The 16,410-nt window shown below is 52.2% G+C and overlaps 1 protein-coding gene across 1 annotated transcript; it reads right to left on the bottom strand.

The window, feature by feature from the left end:
- Positions 1 to 381: 381 nt before the first annotated feature.
- Positions 382 to 15,822, bottom strand: DMKN (dermokine). The gene is made up of 15 exons (XM_064293477.1): positions 15,138 to 15,822; positions 14,742 to 14,989; positions 14,564 to 14,629; positions 13,235 to 13,291; positions 12,425 to 12,595; positions 12,141 to 12,191; positions 9,669 to 9,722; positions 8,436 to 8,483; positions 8,202 to 8,249; positions 5,671 to 5,727; positions 3,287 to 3,343; positions 2,817 to 2,876; positions 1,755 to 1,778; positions 1,596 to 1,643; positions 382 to 1,014 (listed from the first exon to the last, which is right to left on the bottom strand). Exons 1-14 carry the CDS (start codon positions 15,583 to 15,585, stop codon positions 1,596 to 1,598), a joined length of 1,437 nt encoding a protein of 478 aa, XP_064149547.1. The 5' UTR covers positions 15,586 to 15,822; the 3' UTR covers positions 382 to 1,014.
- Between the last annotated feature and the right edge of the window lie 588 nt (positions 15,823 to 16,410).

Below are 16,410 nucleotides of genomic sequence, written 5' to 3'. Positions count from 1 at the left end.
CATGCTGCATCGGCTTGGTGGGCGTTTGACTCAGAGACTCTTAACTGCAGATTCTCGCCTTGTCCCCAGGGCTCCTCAGGTTGTGACAAGCCCTGGCTCAGCCTGTACCAGGAGTCTGTGTTTCATTGGTACATTAATGGAGTAGACCTGTTCTGCCTCCCTCCCTCGGCACCTTAGAAACACAGAGCAGCTGGCATATCGTAAGGTACCAGCACCCCCGCCCAACTTCCTAAACACACCCATTCAACCGTACCCCCTCACTTCTGTTTATTTACATGGCCAAGGCAGTTCTCTACCAGCCCCTTGCCCCTATTTCCTACCCCTCCCTGACCTTCTGGAACTGTCTCATCTCTTTGAACAGCCTCCTTACTCCCAACTCCTGGTGCGAGTAGCTCCGCTGTTGCATTTTCAGTCACCAGAATACCTGTGACTGCTCCCAGTGCAGTAAGCATGGTATTCGGATGCCGGCAGGGCAAAGATTATTTTTTAGAGATGGGGAAACTGAGGCATGGTAGATAGGCTAGCTGTTTCTTGTCAGGCCTAAAAGCTAAGTCTGTTCTTGCTCAGCCTACCATTTTTCATACAAGGAGAAAGGCAAATTATCTACCCCTAAATCTCTCTTCCATCCTCCCTGACCCAGGCCACCAACACAGTGTTAAAGAATAAAATTTGAGAAAGTTTTAGGGAAATGAGAATCATGTTTTATTTCCACAGTGAAACTTAGAAGTAGGAAGTTCCTCCTGAACAATTGTCGCTGTGACTTCAGGTCACAAAGTGGGGGAAGTAAAGAAAGTAGCTGGTTTATCTGATGAGACCAACACGGTCAAGGAGACACTACAATGGGGCAGGAAGAAACAGGGGACAGACAAACCAGGTCCCCCGCCTAGAGAAAGCAGGTGTCAGGACCCAGGCTGGGCCAGCACAGGGTGGGAGAGCTGGGCCGAGTGGGGCCACAGTCAGGCTCCTTTACGACCGGCATTTTTCAGGGCCTCAGTAGTGACTGGAAGAAATTGTCTAGAAGAAAGGAGATCAAATGATAGAAAGCGGCCACTCCTAATCCTGTCAGGTCTCTCTTATTTCAGCATCCTTCCGTTCAGCCTCCGCCCTCCCGTTCCTCCGCTGTCCTGCCGGTTCCAGCTGACCTTCCCTTACATGTCTGCTCCTAAATCTACCACAAACTCTCTGGTTTTGCCGAGTGGCTCTGTTATCTCTTCCCCATTGGAGACTCACTTCTTCCTGCTGCTGAACCTTTGCACCTAAAAGGCTTGTTTCTCTACACGTCTCTCTCCTTTATGTTCCCTCTCCTTAGCCTAGCACCTCATTCTTCTCAGAGCTGTCCCCAAACGCCTCCACCTCTGCTCAGGCCTTCACTCAGTGTTCGCTCACAGGGTGCCTCCCGAGTGCCCTAGGTCATTTTGCTCTGCTCCCTCCACACTCCCCAGTGGGCTCATTAATATCTTTAAGTGCCCACCCAGATGGAAGCTGACTTAGTGTCCCCAGCTGAGGTCTGAGAAAAGGCCAAGACTCCAGGCCTGCCCCTGAGGAAGGACTCCACTTCCGCGTCCTGGCCTCGTCCGGCTCACGTTGACACTCACCTACCAAAGCTTCATCCAGCGCAGCAGGCCAGGTTGTGCCTGGGAAGCCTGCAGGACAAGGAGAGTGTCTGAGCAGTCATCGCACTGCCCCCGACACACACACCTTTGGCCGCAGACCCCTTCTCTCTTGAGCCAGATTTTCTCAGCCCCCATACTCACCGAGGAAGAAGGTGTGACTTGTCCCTGTGAAAAGAAAATCAGAGGAGGTGATTGGTCTGTCTGTACTCAGCCAGCCATGTCATCCAGGCTCAGGAAGTGCCCAGGGCAGGGGCAGGCCCAACCCAGGATTATCTCAAAGATCCCTCAGTCTGGCTGTGGACATTCGGCCCATGGAATTTCTTTCCACAGCAGATTAACCATGCTAAGTACGTTTTATCCAAGATGGTACTGAACATAGTCCCTGCACACACGCTGACCAAGAGGAGTGAAAGAGGAAGGGTAGGTATCCCTCTGCTTGCTAGCTTGCTAAAAACCCGCCCTTGTAACTGGCAAAGTGGGCACCCACAAGCAGTATCAACTGCATCTCCGTCTCTTTTCAGTCCGCGGGTAGTTTCTGGTGTCTCAGGAGAAAGGTCCTCTCCCCGAAGGTGGAGGCCTGATGGTTCAGAGAGCGGGAGGGAAACGCCCGGCCTGTTTTTGCTTTGCCAGCCTAGTTAGTATTCAGCATATTCACTTACCGAACTTCCAAGATTGCTTTCTCAACAACTGAATGAAGCAAAACTCTCTAAAATATTTTTTTTTCTTTTTGTTTTATTTATAGAATGAAGCATTCATTTTCCCACTAACGAAGAGTTCCCAGGCTACCTTCCCCTGAATGCTAGTCTGCGCGCCCCTTCCAGAGGTCAGCAGTTAAAGAAGAGGCAGAGAGGAAACACTTCAAAGCAAAGCCATTTGTTTGTTTGGCCACACGCCTTGTGTGGTTTTTCAGAGCCGTCTGTTCTTCCTTGAAGGGATCTTGGCTTTCAGTGCTCACCACGGCATCTGACGCAGGTGCTGCTCCCTTTAAACACTTTCTGAGCCGTAGGTGGGTGTGAAGGGCATTGAACCCTCTACCCTGCCCTTCTGAACTCTCTCTCTGGCTGGGAAGGCATGCCTTTTAAAGTGAACAGGACTCTGCATCAGCTAACCAACCTAGAGGTCCCTGTGGTGAGAGCCTGCCTGCCTCTCCTCCGGCCACGGAACCCCGGAACCCCGTGGGAAAACAGCAGCTGCAAGTCTTACCTTAGTAGAGGTCTTGCCACTAGAGGCAGTGGGATGGGGCCGCTGGTTATAATTGTAGTTCTGTGGACAAAAGCCGGGAGGGAAGGTGTGAGAGCAAGGGGGTGAGGGCACTGTGATCTGGAGTACACGGCCTGCCTCCCCGCCTGGAAGGACCTTTCCTAAAGCCTCTGCCTTCTCCTCTCCTTACGGCACGTGCTTGCTTTTATAGACTCTCCTCCAGCCAGCCAGAGCCCACACCCTCGCCTAACTTCATTAATGTCTTAGCCCAGATAACCCTACCTCCTTCTTCCCTTGCTACCGCTCCCAGCTCACAAGTGTTACCTGGGATGTGAGGCTGGGAGACGAGGAAAAGAGGTGAAGGCTAAGTCAGGTGGTCAGGTGACACCAGTGTCCCACCTTAGAAGTTACGGATGCCACCTCTTGCCATCCTGGGCAGACTGAGAAAACTGGAAGGAGAGAGAGAGACTCACCTGATTAGCAGCTGTCCTCGCCTGCAGTGATGAGGCGTCTGCGCCCTGAGAAGCAGATGGGAGCCACCACAGTTAGTGTGTCCCCATGGCCATGCAGGCCTCACAGGCTTCCGGAGCACCAGCATCCCACCACCCCGACCCTCTCAGAGGTCCATGACAGAGGCTGCCCACAGAGCCGGCGGTGAGCCCGGAGGAAACCAATGACCCAGATTAACACGAGACACAGATTTCCACACTCAGGGTGGGGAGCACAGGTAGAGAACCAGGTCTGGCAACACCGCCCGCACCCAGGCATCCGGAGCATTGGCAGCCTGGGATAAGACTGAGCTAGAACAACAACCGCTGGTGCCCCCACAGGTTTCCCTGGGGGGGGCCCACGCACCTCAGCCCCAGCTCACCCTTTGCCTACACCAAACCTTCTAGGCCCTTTTATCTTTGTATGCAAATGCCACTCAAAGGGGAGAAGTAGAGAAAAGCAGGTGAAGCCACTGAAGACTCTCCAGAGACTCGCTGGGCTCCCTTCCAGTCCCCCAGGCTCTCCCCAGCCCACCATCACCAGATCAAGGCGGGGGGATTCTAGCAGTAGAAGAGAGGGAGTATCGTTTCTGCCGTCGCTTCTCTGCTAGGACCACACACATACACACACGCACACGCATACTCAGTGTAACGATGTTCTTCCCAACTGTCTGTAAGTCTCTGCCTTATCCAGACCTGGCCTTTAATTTAACTAATATCCGTAACACCGAGGTCGCAAACTTGCTGTCCACAGGCCTCCAGACATTTTTTGCTTGGTCAGCATTTTTCTTTTTAATGAAATGACTTGCTAACAATTAAAACTCAGACGTCTAGCTTTTCTTGAAGAATCAGATGACATGACCACACTGGTTGACATGCATGCATGACAGCACTTGGCTGGAGAGCCTTGACCTCCCCCTTGGCACGACCCCATCTGTCCAGCCTCACGTGCTGGCCCACATGGATGTGTGAGTGGGCAACTCTTGCCTCAGTGTCCACAGGTTCTAATTCCCAAAGGCCACTGCCATGCAAAATTAAGGTGTGGTCTTCTGCAGAACCCAGCCATCCTGCCCATCCCTCCCGGGACCCAGATACTCAGACCACCTTGACCAGATACTCAGCCTGCACTTGACCCTGACCTGGTCACCACCTATGTACACTGACTGCCTTCCTATTTCACTTTAGCACAGGACAGTTGGCTTCAATTCCGGGTCCCTCCCCTTCCTCTCTCCCGCTTTGTGGTCCCCCTCCCCTGCTTCCCTGCATTGCACACCCGGTAGTCCCACCCGCAACCGAAGCCCTAGTGGCATAGTGGTTAAGAGCCCAGCTGCTAACCAAAAGATTGGCAGTTCAAATCCACCAGCCGGTCCTTGAAAACTCCATGGGGCAGATCTACTCTGCCCTATAGGGTCACTATGAGTTGGAATTGGAACTGACTCCCAAGGAGTCTGGTTTGGTTCAGTTTAGAGCCCCCCCACCCCCCACCCCCAGCCCAGCCAAGCCCATACGAGCAGCAGCAGAGCAGAGGCAGTGGTGGCCGCTGGCATCTGTGCCTGTAGAGGCCTCAGCCATAGGGCCCTTTGCCTTTATCCTAGGGAAGACCTCCCACCCTACTCCTCCTTCCTAGCTCTTCCTCTCTCTCCCACCCCAACCCTACTCACGGTGGCAGAGAGAGAAGACATGGGGAAGGGAAGGAGGCACCTCGGCAGGGAGGGAAGGCAACTGGGGCAGACTCTGTAAGCTGCCTGCCAAGAGCCCGGAATCCTGTGTCCCCAGCAAAGCTAGACCTCAGCCAGGCGTCTGCCCCCGGCCTCTTACCTCAGTAATTGCTTTCCAGTTGAAGAAAGGAGTGTTGTGTTTGAAATCCTGGAGGGGGAAGGAGAGATCAGTGACCCCAAAACCAAAAGCCCACTGCAGTCAAGTCGTTTCCGACTCATAGCAACCCTATAGGACAGAGTAGAACTGCCCGATAGAGTTTCCAAGGAGCACCTGGTGGATTTGAACTGCCGACCTCTTGGTTAGCAGCCGTAGCACTTAACCACTACACCACCAGGGTTTCCATCAGCGACCCCCAGGGGACAATTCAGAGGGTGGGGAGGCACAGGGAGTTGGGGCAAGTTTCAAGATCAGGTGTAGGCATGTGGTTTAGAGCCTAGGTGCGGTTAGGGTTAAATGAAGGTAAGCATGCCGGAGATTGGGGGTGTTAGAGTTTGAGATGGTACCGGTGATATGATTCGGGTGAGGTTACCAGTCTCAAGAATGACAAGGAGGGATTTTGTGACAGGCTGGAGGTGAGGGTAGCTGCCCAGAGGGAGATGTGGAGAGGGGCAAGGTGACCGAAATTCCCAGTTCTTCAGAAAGTCTCCTACCTCCCAGACACGGCTGAAGTAGAGGAGGGCTCGAGTGCTGGGGGATGGGACTGGGCCCTATGGATGAAAGGTGGGGAGCTGATTAGGCGAGGTCTGCTTTCCTGCTCACCTAAGCCCCCCGCTCCACTACTCCATCTCTCAGCTGTCAGAATCTCACTGTGACTGAGGTTCGGGAAAAGCTGGACATCTGTGGGGACACTGGAAGCTCTTTTTGGAAACAGAGAGGCAGGCTAGATCTCTGGAGCCATTAACTCCTCACCCTAACACGCACACAGTGTCCTTCTCTATGCCCGTCTCCCCCAGCCTCTGGCAAAGCACAATTTTAGCATAAACCCTGCACAGGGGCTTGCCCCCAGAGCTTCCCACTTTTCCACCTGCCGTGCCACCTCCAGCTCATCTCCCGAAGCTGTGGGGCTGAAGTCACCCCCTCCACAGGCCTGCAGACTTTTTTTGCTTGGTCTGCATTTATTTATTTCTTAATGAAATCACTTGTTAACAACTAAAAATCAGATTCCTAGCTTTTCTGGGAAAATCAGATGACGCGGCCACCCGGGTCTGGCATGGGTGCACGACAGCACCCACAGGGAGCCCTGGCCTCCCCTTGGCACGGCCCCACCTATCCAGCCTCAAACCCCACCCCACCCCGGCAACTGTGGAGACAAAGAAAGGAGCAGAGACTGGGAGTGTGGGGCAGCTGAGGTTTATTTCAAGGGCAAAGGTTGAGCTTAGCGGTGAGATAGCGATGTTTTAGGAAAGGCTGGGGCAGAGCTCCCATCCATGTGGTAGCTCCTTGTCTGGAAGTCACTGGATACGAAAGCTCCTCTGGTCCTGGGCAAAGAAATAGGTTCTAAGAGGAAGCTCTAGGAATAGGAAATTCAGGGAAGTAGCGGGCCAAGGCAAGGGTAGACTAGACCCTTGCTCCAGAAATCTGCAGGGACCTTTTGCCCACTGTTGTCACCCAGTCAAATCCAGATAGCCCAGCTCAGGCTTGAGAAGCCCCCTACCTCACCAGGAGTGTGATTTATAGTTCCCTTTTTTTTTTTCTCCTCAGTCCTCACCCAGGCTGCAGCCCTCAGCTCCCTCACCTCCCTCCGCCCATCTCCTGAGGGAGAATGGGGTTCTCCCTTCTTTTCTCTGCCCATCTCCATCCCGGAAGCTCTGCCGGACAAATGAATCCCGTCTAACTGCCATCCCTCCCTTTACTGGACCTCAAGATGCACAAAAACATTTGGCTGTTTGTCCTGGCCCTCTGGAAGGTGTCTGCGTGTGCCCTGGTTCTCCCATCAAACCAGAAGTTCAGGGACCTGGTTGCCCTGTGGGCCACAATGAGGAGAATGTCCCCACCAGAGACTGAATGCTCTCGATTTTGGTTATTTAAGACAGAAATCCACTGCAGCTAGCAACTTTGACACCCTTCTCTTTCACGTCCCCGCCCCATTCCCGAAAGGTCAGACCTTGATTTTCCTGAGGTTTGGGCTATCTCTTTGCCTACCCCACGCTCTAGTGCAACCTTTCCCTCAGAAAGACCAAAAGGTTTGTGAGGGCAGAGATCCTAGTCTTCGTTCTTTCACAGTAAGAGTCAGAAATGCAACAGCTCACAGGGACCAGTCAGATGGCTGAAATGACCTGGACAGGTAGGGGTATTTGTCTGTAGGCCAGCAAACGCCTCATCACAAGAGGCAGCTGCTACTCAATTCTAGCCCATCACTACCCCATGGAAAAGGGGCCCAGTGTTCCCAATTTTTCTCAAGAGAAACCAGAACAACAAATGATCACGTAAGCTCTCTCTCACTGTTTAAACTTTGACGACTAATTCATATTCTTAAAAAAATGAAGAGTGGATCAGACAAGACACATCTGCAGGCCACCAATTGCAGCTTCTAACTTTGGTATTTGTCTGGATCTTTCATCTGCCCTTCGCCTCTACTCTTGAGGTGCATCTGCTATTCTGGTGTCAAATGGCAGCCTGCCCAGGGGTTTCCCCTGCAGGAGATTGGGGTGGAAAGAGAGGAAGGACAGAAGGGGTTCTGGGCCCCAAGTGTCACCTAAGATTATGTACATGCAGGGCCTGTCACCCATCAAGCACTCAAGGAAGTTCATTTCCTTCTCCTTCTGAGTGCGATTATCAGTCCTGTGGCCTTTGAGCTCCACCCAACTCCCCCTCCAGCCTGCCCCGGCCCCACCTCTCTACTCCATCTCTGGTTTCCCAAGGATTGGGCCTACTTACTCTTCCCTTAGTCTACCCGGTCCCAAAGGGAAAACTAAGGTCCAGACCTTGCTCAGTTCTGTACGTTGAGATATTAAGGAGGCCCCATTCCCTTCTCTTATCCCTAACTGTCTCAGATTCTCCCTCTCTTTTTAGGTCTCTGCTGTCCTTCCCCCAGTTTTGTGTTTGTTTGTTGAGCACTCGCCTGAGTGCTTTCTTAGTAGCCATCGTCATCGTTTCCCCAGCTCAGCAAGCAGAGGTTTAGCTTCCTTGTCTATATCCCTCTCCCCCAAAGAATAGGATGGTGTGGCTTCCCAGCCCTTACCTTGTTTATGGCATCCCAGTTAATGAAAGCCAGCTTGGATTTAAAATTCTACAGAGAAAGGAAGAAAAAGGAGGATGGCCAAATTGGGCCACAATTGAAGTGGCTCTGGGCCTCAGGACAAGAGAGGTCAAGGGCCACCTTCGACTGTTGGTACAGAACGATGACTTCAGTCTGTGGGGGCAAGGGACAGGGTTGGTTTTCCAAGAGTGAGCAGAACAATTTTTCAGAACTCACCTTCCAGAAAGTGTCAAAGTTGAAGACCCCAGGAGATGTCTGTGAGTCCTAAGGAACCAGATGAGAAATGGGGTGAGAGTAAGAACCCACTTTGTGAAAAAGAGGCAGGGGCAGAAGATCTGGGTTTCAGGAGGGAAGGCAAGGATGGTTCGACAACATGGTCCCTGCCCAGGGCGGAGCAGTGCCTCCACTCACCGAAGTATTGATTCCACTGACAGTTTTACCTCTTCCACTCTCCTGACCAGACCCTTGCCCCTGAGTGGGGGAAAGGGGAACCGATCTCCAAGGCTTATGCATCCTGGGACTCAGGCCACCTATCACGTTGCACCTGGCCTGCTTATCTCCACTTAGCTCAAGATCTGTGTGCTCCTCTCTATAAAGCCACCTCCTCTTTTTCTTTAAACAGCACCCAAAAATCCCACCTCCAGAAAGCCTTCCTAGAATGACTTGCTACCTTATCCCTCTACCAGATCCTTTGAATCATATTCTTGCCCCTCCTTATTCCCTGTTCCAAAAGCACCACTAGGAATGAGAGTAGCTAATGCATTTAATCCCACCATGTGCCAAGACCCATGCCTTATCCTGCACCATTCCTATGTGCGAGAGAACTCCATTTTGCAGTTGACAAAACTAAAAGTTAAACGTTCACTTGAAGCTTAATAAAAGTTAAAAAAAAAAAAAAATTAAAGTTAGAGCAGTCCAGCAGCTAGCCTCAGGATCTGTCTCCATGTCTGACTCCAGTGTCAGACTGTGTACCACCTTGGTCTCTTATGATGCAGAAAGCTCTACAGTAAGTGTGGGAGGTGAGCAGGTTGTCACTGTCCCTATATCACCCAAGAGGAGGCTCAGGCCCAGAGAGATTAACTGGTCTGCCTGAGGACACACAGAGAACAAGTGTTAGAGCTAGACTTTGAGCCCCATCTTTGGACTCAAAGTTCAGTGACTTTCTACTTTTCAACACTACCTTCTTAAGTATGGTTTTTAAAAAAATAGTCCCTTGACAATTCTCTGTCATTTTTGTCTACTTTTCCCCTCAGAGAGGTGATAGAAATGAATGAATTGAGTTTGAATGGGGATCCCAGGCCCCCATTGTGGTCTCCTAATGAGGGTAACACAGGTTCAGAACAGTTTGCAAGAAGAAACAGATACTTCTTTCCCCAGGCCCCTGGCATTGCGTCCCCACTCTCCACCATCCCTCCTCCTAAAGCCAGCCCTGCCTGCTCCTAGACTCACCTGGTTTTTGCCTTGGGAGCTCTCAAGAGGATGACTGCCCTCTTGGCTTACTTCCTGTGGAGACAGGAAATGAAGAAGAGTCAGTGGGGAGGCAGGCAAGTTAAGGGATGAGGGGGCAGGATAGCAGGATTTAGGTGAAGGATTCCTGAATCAAGGGACTGAGGCGTGAACATGACAGAAGACTTCCCAGGACTCTCAGAAAGAGGCCCTTTTATCTGGATAGCTCCATCTTCCCTGGCAAATCTCATTTCAACCTTCTGTGGCTCACTAATGGTGTTTATGGATAGCATCACCATCTTGGTTTATATGCATTTCTGCAAGCTGTCCAAAATCCAGAAGGAAGGGTCTTTGCCACCAAAGCATCTAAACTCTTCTCTGGTTGAGGCAGAACTGGGCCAGGCTGTTGTACTAAATGGATTCAGAATTAAGGGCCTGTTTGGGCTGGTGTTTTGCCCCGCTCAGAAAGTGGTGCTAACTGGGGAGCTGAGGTGGACTGGTTTGCCTCCTCCTAAGTTAGAGGTAGGCTTCTCTAGAGTCCAGCTTACATCATTTGGTGTGAAACATGGTGCTTCTCAGGTCCTTCAGCACCCCTTCATTCCCAGAGCTAACCTGTAGACCAGGCCACAACGTGAAATTATCTGTTCCCTGGTCCCCTTCTATTAATATTGCTACTGGAGAGTTGAACCCATCAACAATCTATGCTCGAAGCCTCCCACCTCCTTACCTTGCTGCTGGAGCCTCCCTGCTCTTTGGATCCCTGAAGGACAAGACAGATGAAGATCATTGTTTTCGATGACAGGGCCATCCCACGAACCAATGCATTGAGTTAATACAATTCCTCTAAAAATCCTAATGGAATTCTCTTTTGGAACTTGTCAAAAGAACCTTGAAATTCATGTGAAAGGATAAATGTCTAAGAAAACTCCAGAAAAAATAAATAGTGGAGAACTTGTACTGGCAGACATTAAAGTACTGTAAAAAGCTACCATAAATAAAGCAGCGTGGCACCTCTCTCACAATAAAGGACTCTATTCAACAAAATAAGACTCCCAGAAGCTCCCCCTAAATATTCGGGCACTTACAAGTGGCATTTTAAATCAGCGGTGGAAATGATACAACACATGGGGCTGGGAATATTAAGTATTTGGAGAAAAAAATAGCTAAACCTTTTCAGTTTCCTCCCTTCTATTTTAATCTGATTTTCCCTGCACACAGCTCTGATGCAAAGTGGAGGGTAAGTTTGGTTGAATTGAGGAGCGGGACTAGACAGTATCCCAAAAAAGAAAAATCAAACCCGTTGCCATCGAGTCAATTCCGACTCATAGCAACCCTACAGGACAGAGTAGAACTGCCACATAGGGTTTCCAGGGAGCATCTGGTGGATTCAAACTGCCACCCTTTAAGTTAGCAGCTAGCTGTAGCTCTTAACCACTACACCACCAGGGTTTCCAGACAGTATACAGAAAAGTAAATTCCAGATGGATTAAAAAGTTAAGCCGAAAAAATGAACTTTTATAAGTAGTGCTAGAAGAAAATAAAGACCTTTAAAACAGTACACCAAGAGCAGAAGCCATGAGAAAAAGATTGATATATTTGACTACCTATAAATTTAAGACTTTGATATATCAAAAACTAGAAATAGAGTCACAAACTGGGAAAAATTTTCTTAAAACCTACATACCCATAGAGGGTTAGCCCTGGTGGTACAGTGGTTAAGAGCTTGGCTGCTAACTAAAAGGTCAGCAATTGGAATCCACCAGCCACTCCTTGGAAACCCTATGGGCGCTTCCTCTCTGTCCTGTAGGGTCGCTACGAGTAGGGATGGACGCAATGGCAATGGGTTAGTCCTTAATATATGAAGAGCCTCTTCAGAAAGCCTTCTGAACTCAGCCCCCACCTGGCCCGCTTCTCTGCCCAGAGCACTGGCTACCAGTGTCCCCTCACTCAGGAGCTTGTTAGAAACAGAGCCTCGACTCCACCCCACACCTGCTGCATCAGAACCTGCATTTCCACAAGACCTTTAGGTGACTCATGTGCACGTTAGTGTAACACTGTCAGCACCAAGGGTGTTGACATCAAGCCCAGATTTCCAGAATAACTGAAGAGGAAGTGTCACTTCCCAAAACATGTCTCTCTGTCAGAGAGCTCACGATCAAATTCTGTTCACTGGTCGGGTAGAGAACACGTGAAGCAATTCCATTTTCAAAAGGGCTGGTGTACCTACGATTTCTCGCAGCCCCGTCTGTGGTGTAAAGCAAGGTGTATCTCGTAAGGATTGGCAACGAACTCTGACTTTGAAGTCCTTAATATTTTTAGGAGTATACGTTGGCTTTCACCACCCTGAGTTGTAAGCTCCCTGGTGACGGGGCTGAGAAGGAGCTTCGCATCAAGAATGGCCCCAAGCAGCGAGTTCAGCTATGAGAAGCCCGCACAGCTGTGATGAACCGCGGTGACCCCAGCCTTGACTCTCACCTGACCCCCAGACCCTCCAGATACGCGGACTTCGTTCTTTGGGCTGTCACTCTGTGGGAGAAAGAGAAAAGGAAGACGTTGCCTCAGTCCCCCACCAGACACCAATTCCAGCCCCTAAACCGCAGCATTTTAACCCCAGGCCAGCCCACGAATGCCCCGCCTCAGCAGCAAGCACCCGGTCGTTGTCAGCCCCAGCCCCTGCTCTCCCTCCACCCGAGGGGTCTGAACTCCTCCAACATTCCCCCCGCTCCTGTGTGAGGGCCAAGTGCGCACACTCCGCTCACCTCGGGTTTACTGCCACCTCCACTTCCACCAGGTTTACTGCCACCTCCACTTCCACCAGGTTTACTGCCACCTCCACTTCCACCAGGTTTACTGCCACCTCCACTTCCACCAGGTTTACTGCCACCTCCACTTCCGCCGCTGCTACTGGAGGAGGAGCTGCTGTTGGATCCCTACAACAGAAGCAGGAGTTCACGTGCTGTCTTAAAGGGACTTGGAAAGGGATCAAACAATTTGAAAGGGATTCAAACAAGCTGTGCTGTGAATGTTTTTAACCTGCAGTCGGACTCCAACCCACTCCCCCGCCTCCACACCTTCCCCATTTTTAGCCAGTTGGTCACCCAGGCAAGTTATTCTGAGCACAGAGCGGGCCAGGTGTGGTAAAGTGTATTTGGAAATGCGTACTTGGAAATTGGGAATTCTGAGCTGCTGCCCCCACCCTCAACTGCATGCCAACCGAAAAAACCAAACCCCCTGCCATCAAGTTGATTCCAACTTATAGTAGGACAGAGTAGAACTGCCCCATAGAGTTTCCAAGGCTGTAATCTTTCCAAAAGCAGACTGCCACATCTTTCTCCTGTGGAGCAGCTGGTGGGTTCAAACCGCCAACCTTTTGGTTAGCAACAGAGCATTTTAACTTCTGTGCCACCGGGCTCCTTGACCACAGGTCAGGAATTGGAAAGACTCTGGAGCCCAGCTGCATAGGAGCTGAGATCCTTGCCACCAGGGGGCAGGCTGGGGCTCCTGATGCCCGCTCCTGCCTCTCATCACCCCTCTCTCTCCTGCAACCCAGAAAAGGAAGGAGTCCTTACCTGGGAGCCTGAATGGCTACTTTGATCAGGCTTCTTAGAACTGTCTGAGGGTTGGTCCTAGACGGAAGGAAGAGGGGTAGCAAGAAAAGCAGTAAATGAAAGCAGCTTATGTTGTTTGTCTTGTCACAGCTACTTACCTCCTCTGGCCTGGATCCTTTCCCAGGCTCCCAAGGCTGCCATGCGAGGCTCCCTCTCCCCAGACCTCCTCTCTTGCAGCAGCCAGGCCGTGGCTTCCTTCCTGGCCCTCTCACCCCTCATGTGGGAGGACTCGTGTGGGCACTGTATTTATTAGTGTCACCTACACCACTGCTCTGTAAATGCCCTTAGATCTCCACATATGCGGCCCTGCCCACATTCTTCTGGAAGCTTCCCAAGGGCAGGAGGCAAGTGTCATATGTTTCTGTGCCCACCCCTCTTCTAACATCTGCCATCCCTAGGCCTGCTCAGACTTGTCAGGTGGACATGACCTGCAGGAACAGACGTTAGACAGGACATGGAACACCCCTGCCATCAGAGAGTGGAGGATAACGGACCAGAGTAAACAGAAATAGGTAGGGCACCTCCACTGGAAAAATTATAGCACGTATTTAAGGAACAGGGCTTGGTTGGGGCTGGAAGGGTGGGAACAGAGGCTGAGGGAGCCCTAGGATGACAACCACCGGTGACACCACCCACCCAGGGCTGCAGCGCCCTTCAGGAAAACCTTGGAGTGCCTCCCTTCAGCAGCAACCACCAGGGGCCACACCCCCATCTCTGCCTTTAAGGAAGGAGCAACACTTACCCAGCTGGGCCCTGGGCCGCCGCTGTTGCCTCCACTGCTGCTGCTGCTCCCCTGGGGGCTAGTGCTTCCCTGAGCAGAGGAAGAGACCAGGCCGGGACCCAAGATGAGAACAAAGATGGCCTCCCTCACTCCCCTTCCTCTGCCCACTCAAAGACCACCAGAGCCTGTCTCGTCCCTGGGCAACCTGTTTCAAGTCCCCTCTCTTCTTACCCCAGAGCTGCTAAAGCTTCCACCGGAGCCAGAGGGTTGGGGGTTGGTGCACTGCAGAGAGAAGGAGACAAGCTGAGAGATCTTCAGGCAAAGCCATCTCCACAAGCCAGGCCCTTCCTGCTTGTGGTGGACCGTCTTCCCCTAACATGTCACTCCCTCATTCCCTTCTCATCTCTCTCCCTTCTTCCTATCCTCTGTCCCCACCCACTTGTCCTTTCTAGTCTTCCTCTCACCCCACCCTCTCCCTTCCCCATCTTTCTTTTCACTTTATCTCTCTCCCCCACTTTCTGCCATGTGTCCTCAGACATCCCTCTCCTCCCCCAGCCTCTCCCTTTTACCCCGATATTCTGGTTGCTGCCACTGCTTCTCGCTGAGTCATAACCAGGCAGGGCCACGGTCCCTACCTGCAGGGAGGAAGAGACTGAGTGTGGAGTCAGGGAGGACAGAGAGAGGAGTGGGGAGTGGGGGCTTAGAGGGAGGAAGATGGCTGGGTTCAGGCCTAGGTGGTTACTTTACCTGAGTGTTGGTCCCAACGTTGGATGACCCTCCATTGCCTCCTTGACCCTGAGAGTTGGTTCCAAAGCTGCCACCTGAGCCACTGGGGCATCCATGGTCCCCAGAAGTCCCTGGGCCTCCAGGGTTTCCCTGGCTATGGCTGCCGGGGCCACCCTGAGAGCCAGAGGTACCATGGCCTCCAGATGGAGGTTGTCCATTGGTTCCCTGTAAGGATGACACCCCTACAGTTAGTGTGACCATCTCTGACTCTGTGGGGGGGGGGGAGGGGCAGACACAGCAACCATAGAAGGGAACTGTAGGGAGAGACCCCAAGGAGGTGGGAGAAGGGGACAGAACATGTAATGCAACTGCCCCCAGACAACCATAAACAAGAGACCCATTTATCCTTTCAAATGTTTCCCGAGATTCTCAACCCAGCTTCCCACAGCCTCTCATTCCACGCCTGGCCTCCTAGCCACTCACCAAAGCACCATTGCTGCCAGGTACTCACCCCTTGTGAGTAGCTGTGGGCAGCATCTATTCCATGTCGGATGATGTTCTCAGCCTGTCTGCTGGCCTCCCTCCCGGTGTTTTCAAGAGCGTGGCCTGCTTCCCCAACCCCATTGTTGACAGACTCCTCAACCCTGTGGCTGACGGCACCTCCCACCCCAGGGGCTGTAGCCTCCTTGCCTCCAGAGCTGGCCACCTCTCCAGCCCCTTGGCCAGTGGCGTATCCTGTCCCGTGCCCAGAGGCCCCCCCAGTGCCTGCTCCAGTGCTCCCCCTTCCTCTCGGTACCAGGCCGGCCTCCCCACTGCCCAGGCACAGGGCCAGCAGGATGTAGGCCAGGGACCCCTGCAACTTCATTTCTGCCTCACTCCCTCTCTGTCTCCTGACAGCCTTCCTCTTCTTCCCACCCAAGCTTGATTCTTTCTGCCCTTTTTCTTCCCGTGTCTATACGCCCTCCTCCGTTCTTTCTTCCTTTCTGACCACTGGTTCCTTCCTCCTTCTGGGCCTGCAGCCCTCTCTTTCCTTTCCCAGAGTTCTCCTCCCTGCCTCCACTCCTTATACTGTAGCCTGGGAGAAGGTGGCAGGGCTGGGCAGCCCAGAGTCCCTCCCCCAGTGACTCAGGGCCCAGCCCCCGATAGGTTAACGAGCTGTAATTGTGAGTTTTGGGAGTCTGTGTTGAAACAGAAGGCAACTGTGTATCAGAGAGGGAGGGAGAAATGGGATGAGACAGGTGCAAGAGTGTTCCAATTTCCCAACCCCAGGAATTTGGGGTGCAGGGTGGGGGTGGGGCATCCAAGGAGACAGGCTGTGGGGGTTTCATGGAGGCAGAGGGTGGGGGGAGAGAAACTTGGGAGGGAGAAACTGTAGGCAGGAACCCAACAAGGGAGCAAGGAAGCCCAGCAGAATGGGACCCACCTTAGATAAGCCAGGCTGGCGTAGGGCACCAGGATGAGAGGCAGATGCCTTTTCTTGGCGTCTCTCCCTCTCCTCTCTCTCTCTCTCTCAGTTTCCGTAGGCCTTTGTCTCTCATCTCTCTCCCTTCCCACACTGCCACGTAAAGGTGGCTGCCCTCACACCCTTTCTCACCAGCGCACAAGGGGAGACTGGAAGCCATGGGGATTGTTCAAGGTTCTGGGGAAAGCCCTCAGTGGGGACCCCAGGTGTCTGGAAAGGAAGGGGCCA

The sequence above is a fragment of the Loxodonta africana genome, chromosome 11 (genome assembly GCF_030014295.1).
Source record: "Loxodonta africana isolate mLoxAfr1 chromosome 11, mLoxAfr1.hap2, whole genome shotgun sequence".
NCBI classification, from domain to species: domain Eukaryota; kingdom Metazoa; phylum Chordata; class Mammalia; order Proboscidea; family Elephantidae; genus Loxodonta; species Loxodonta africana.
Note: the sequence above shows the minus strand (reverse complement) of the source record. Positions and strands in the feature narration are given on the sequence as shown.